The 955-nt window shown below is 38.3% G+C and overlaps 1 protein-coding gene across 1 annotated transcript; it reads right to left on the reverse strand.

Moving 5' to 3' along the window:
* Positions 1 to 510: 510 nt before the first annotated feature.
* On the reverse strand, positions 511 to 875 carry LOC106473860 (glycine-rich cell wall structural protein-like; the record flags this gene model as incomplete). Its single annotated transcript, XM_013934547.1, has 1 exon — positions 511 to 875. A coding segment is annotated over one exon (365 nt), but the record flags the coding sequence as incomplete, so codon positions are not given.
* Between the last annotated feature and the right edge of the window lie 80 nt (positions 876 to 955).

Consider the following 955-nt stretch of genomic DNA (forward strand, 5'->3'; position numbering starts at 1 on the left):
TGACTCGTTGAAAAGAAACCTCTGGTAGAGAAAATATTATGAAACCACACTTGAAATAGATGTGAAAATGTTATGAAACCACAATTTAAATACATAAAGTGTTACAAATGTATATCTGAAGAAATTTCTTCTTGACTCTAATTAAATGTTTGTAAGAAAAATGTAAAATATAAAATATAATATTACAGTTTATTTCGAAACAACCATTTGAAGCACCAGTGTACAAAACAAAAAAAAACAATATACGTAAAAGTAAAACATATGATAGCAGATATTAGATTTAAGCCAGGTAAACATTTGACAAAAGTAAATTCAGTATTTATATATATCTAAACTGAGAAATAGAAAGTTATCTTAAGTAAATTTTTTTCCCAACAAGTCTCTCTCGTGTTTAAATCTCTTGTGTCATAAACTAGAAGACTTGCGTATTTTGTTTAATAATGGTGTTCGTCAGTTGTTCCAGAAGAGGCTACTTTTACAGTACCTGGAAAAGCGTTAGCCAGCGTATGATCAGGTGATCTGTAAGTAATGTATGGCTCCTTGGTTACTTGGAAGTAAATCCTCATCTATGTCTCCGATAATGAAATCCCTTCCAAATGATCCACCAATGGGAATAATTGGACGACTAAGACTGTAATCTGGAGCATGATTACCACCAACAAAACCTCCTGTTGAACTTCCAACAAAACCTTCTGTTGAACCACCAACAAAACCTTCTGTTGAACCACCAATAAAACCTCCTGCTGAACCACCACCGGCGTGACGACCACCAACAGCGAAACCTCCTGCTGAACCACCACCGGCGTGACGACCACCAACAGCAAAAGCTCCTGCTGAGCCACCACTAGCGTGACGACCACCACTAACAAAACCTCCTGCTGAACCACCACCGGCGTGACGACCACCAACAGCAAAAGCTCCTGCTGAGCCACCACTAGCGTGACGACCACCACTA

Source organism: Limulus polyphemus, unplaced genomic scaffold (assembly GCF_000517525.1).
Source record: "Limulus polyphemus unplaced genomic scaffold, Limulus_polyphemus-2.1.2 Scaffold6569, whole genome shotgun sequence".
Taxonomy (NCBI): Eukaryota; Metazoa; Arthropoda; class Merostomata; order Xiphosura; family Limulidae; genus Limulus; species Limulus polyphemus.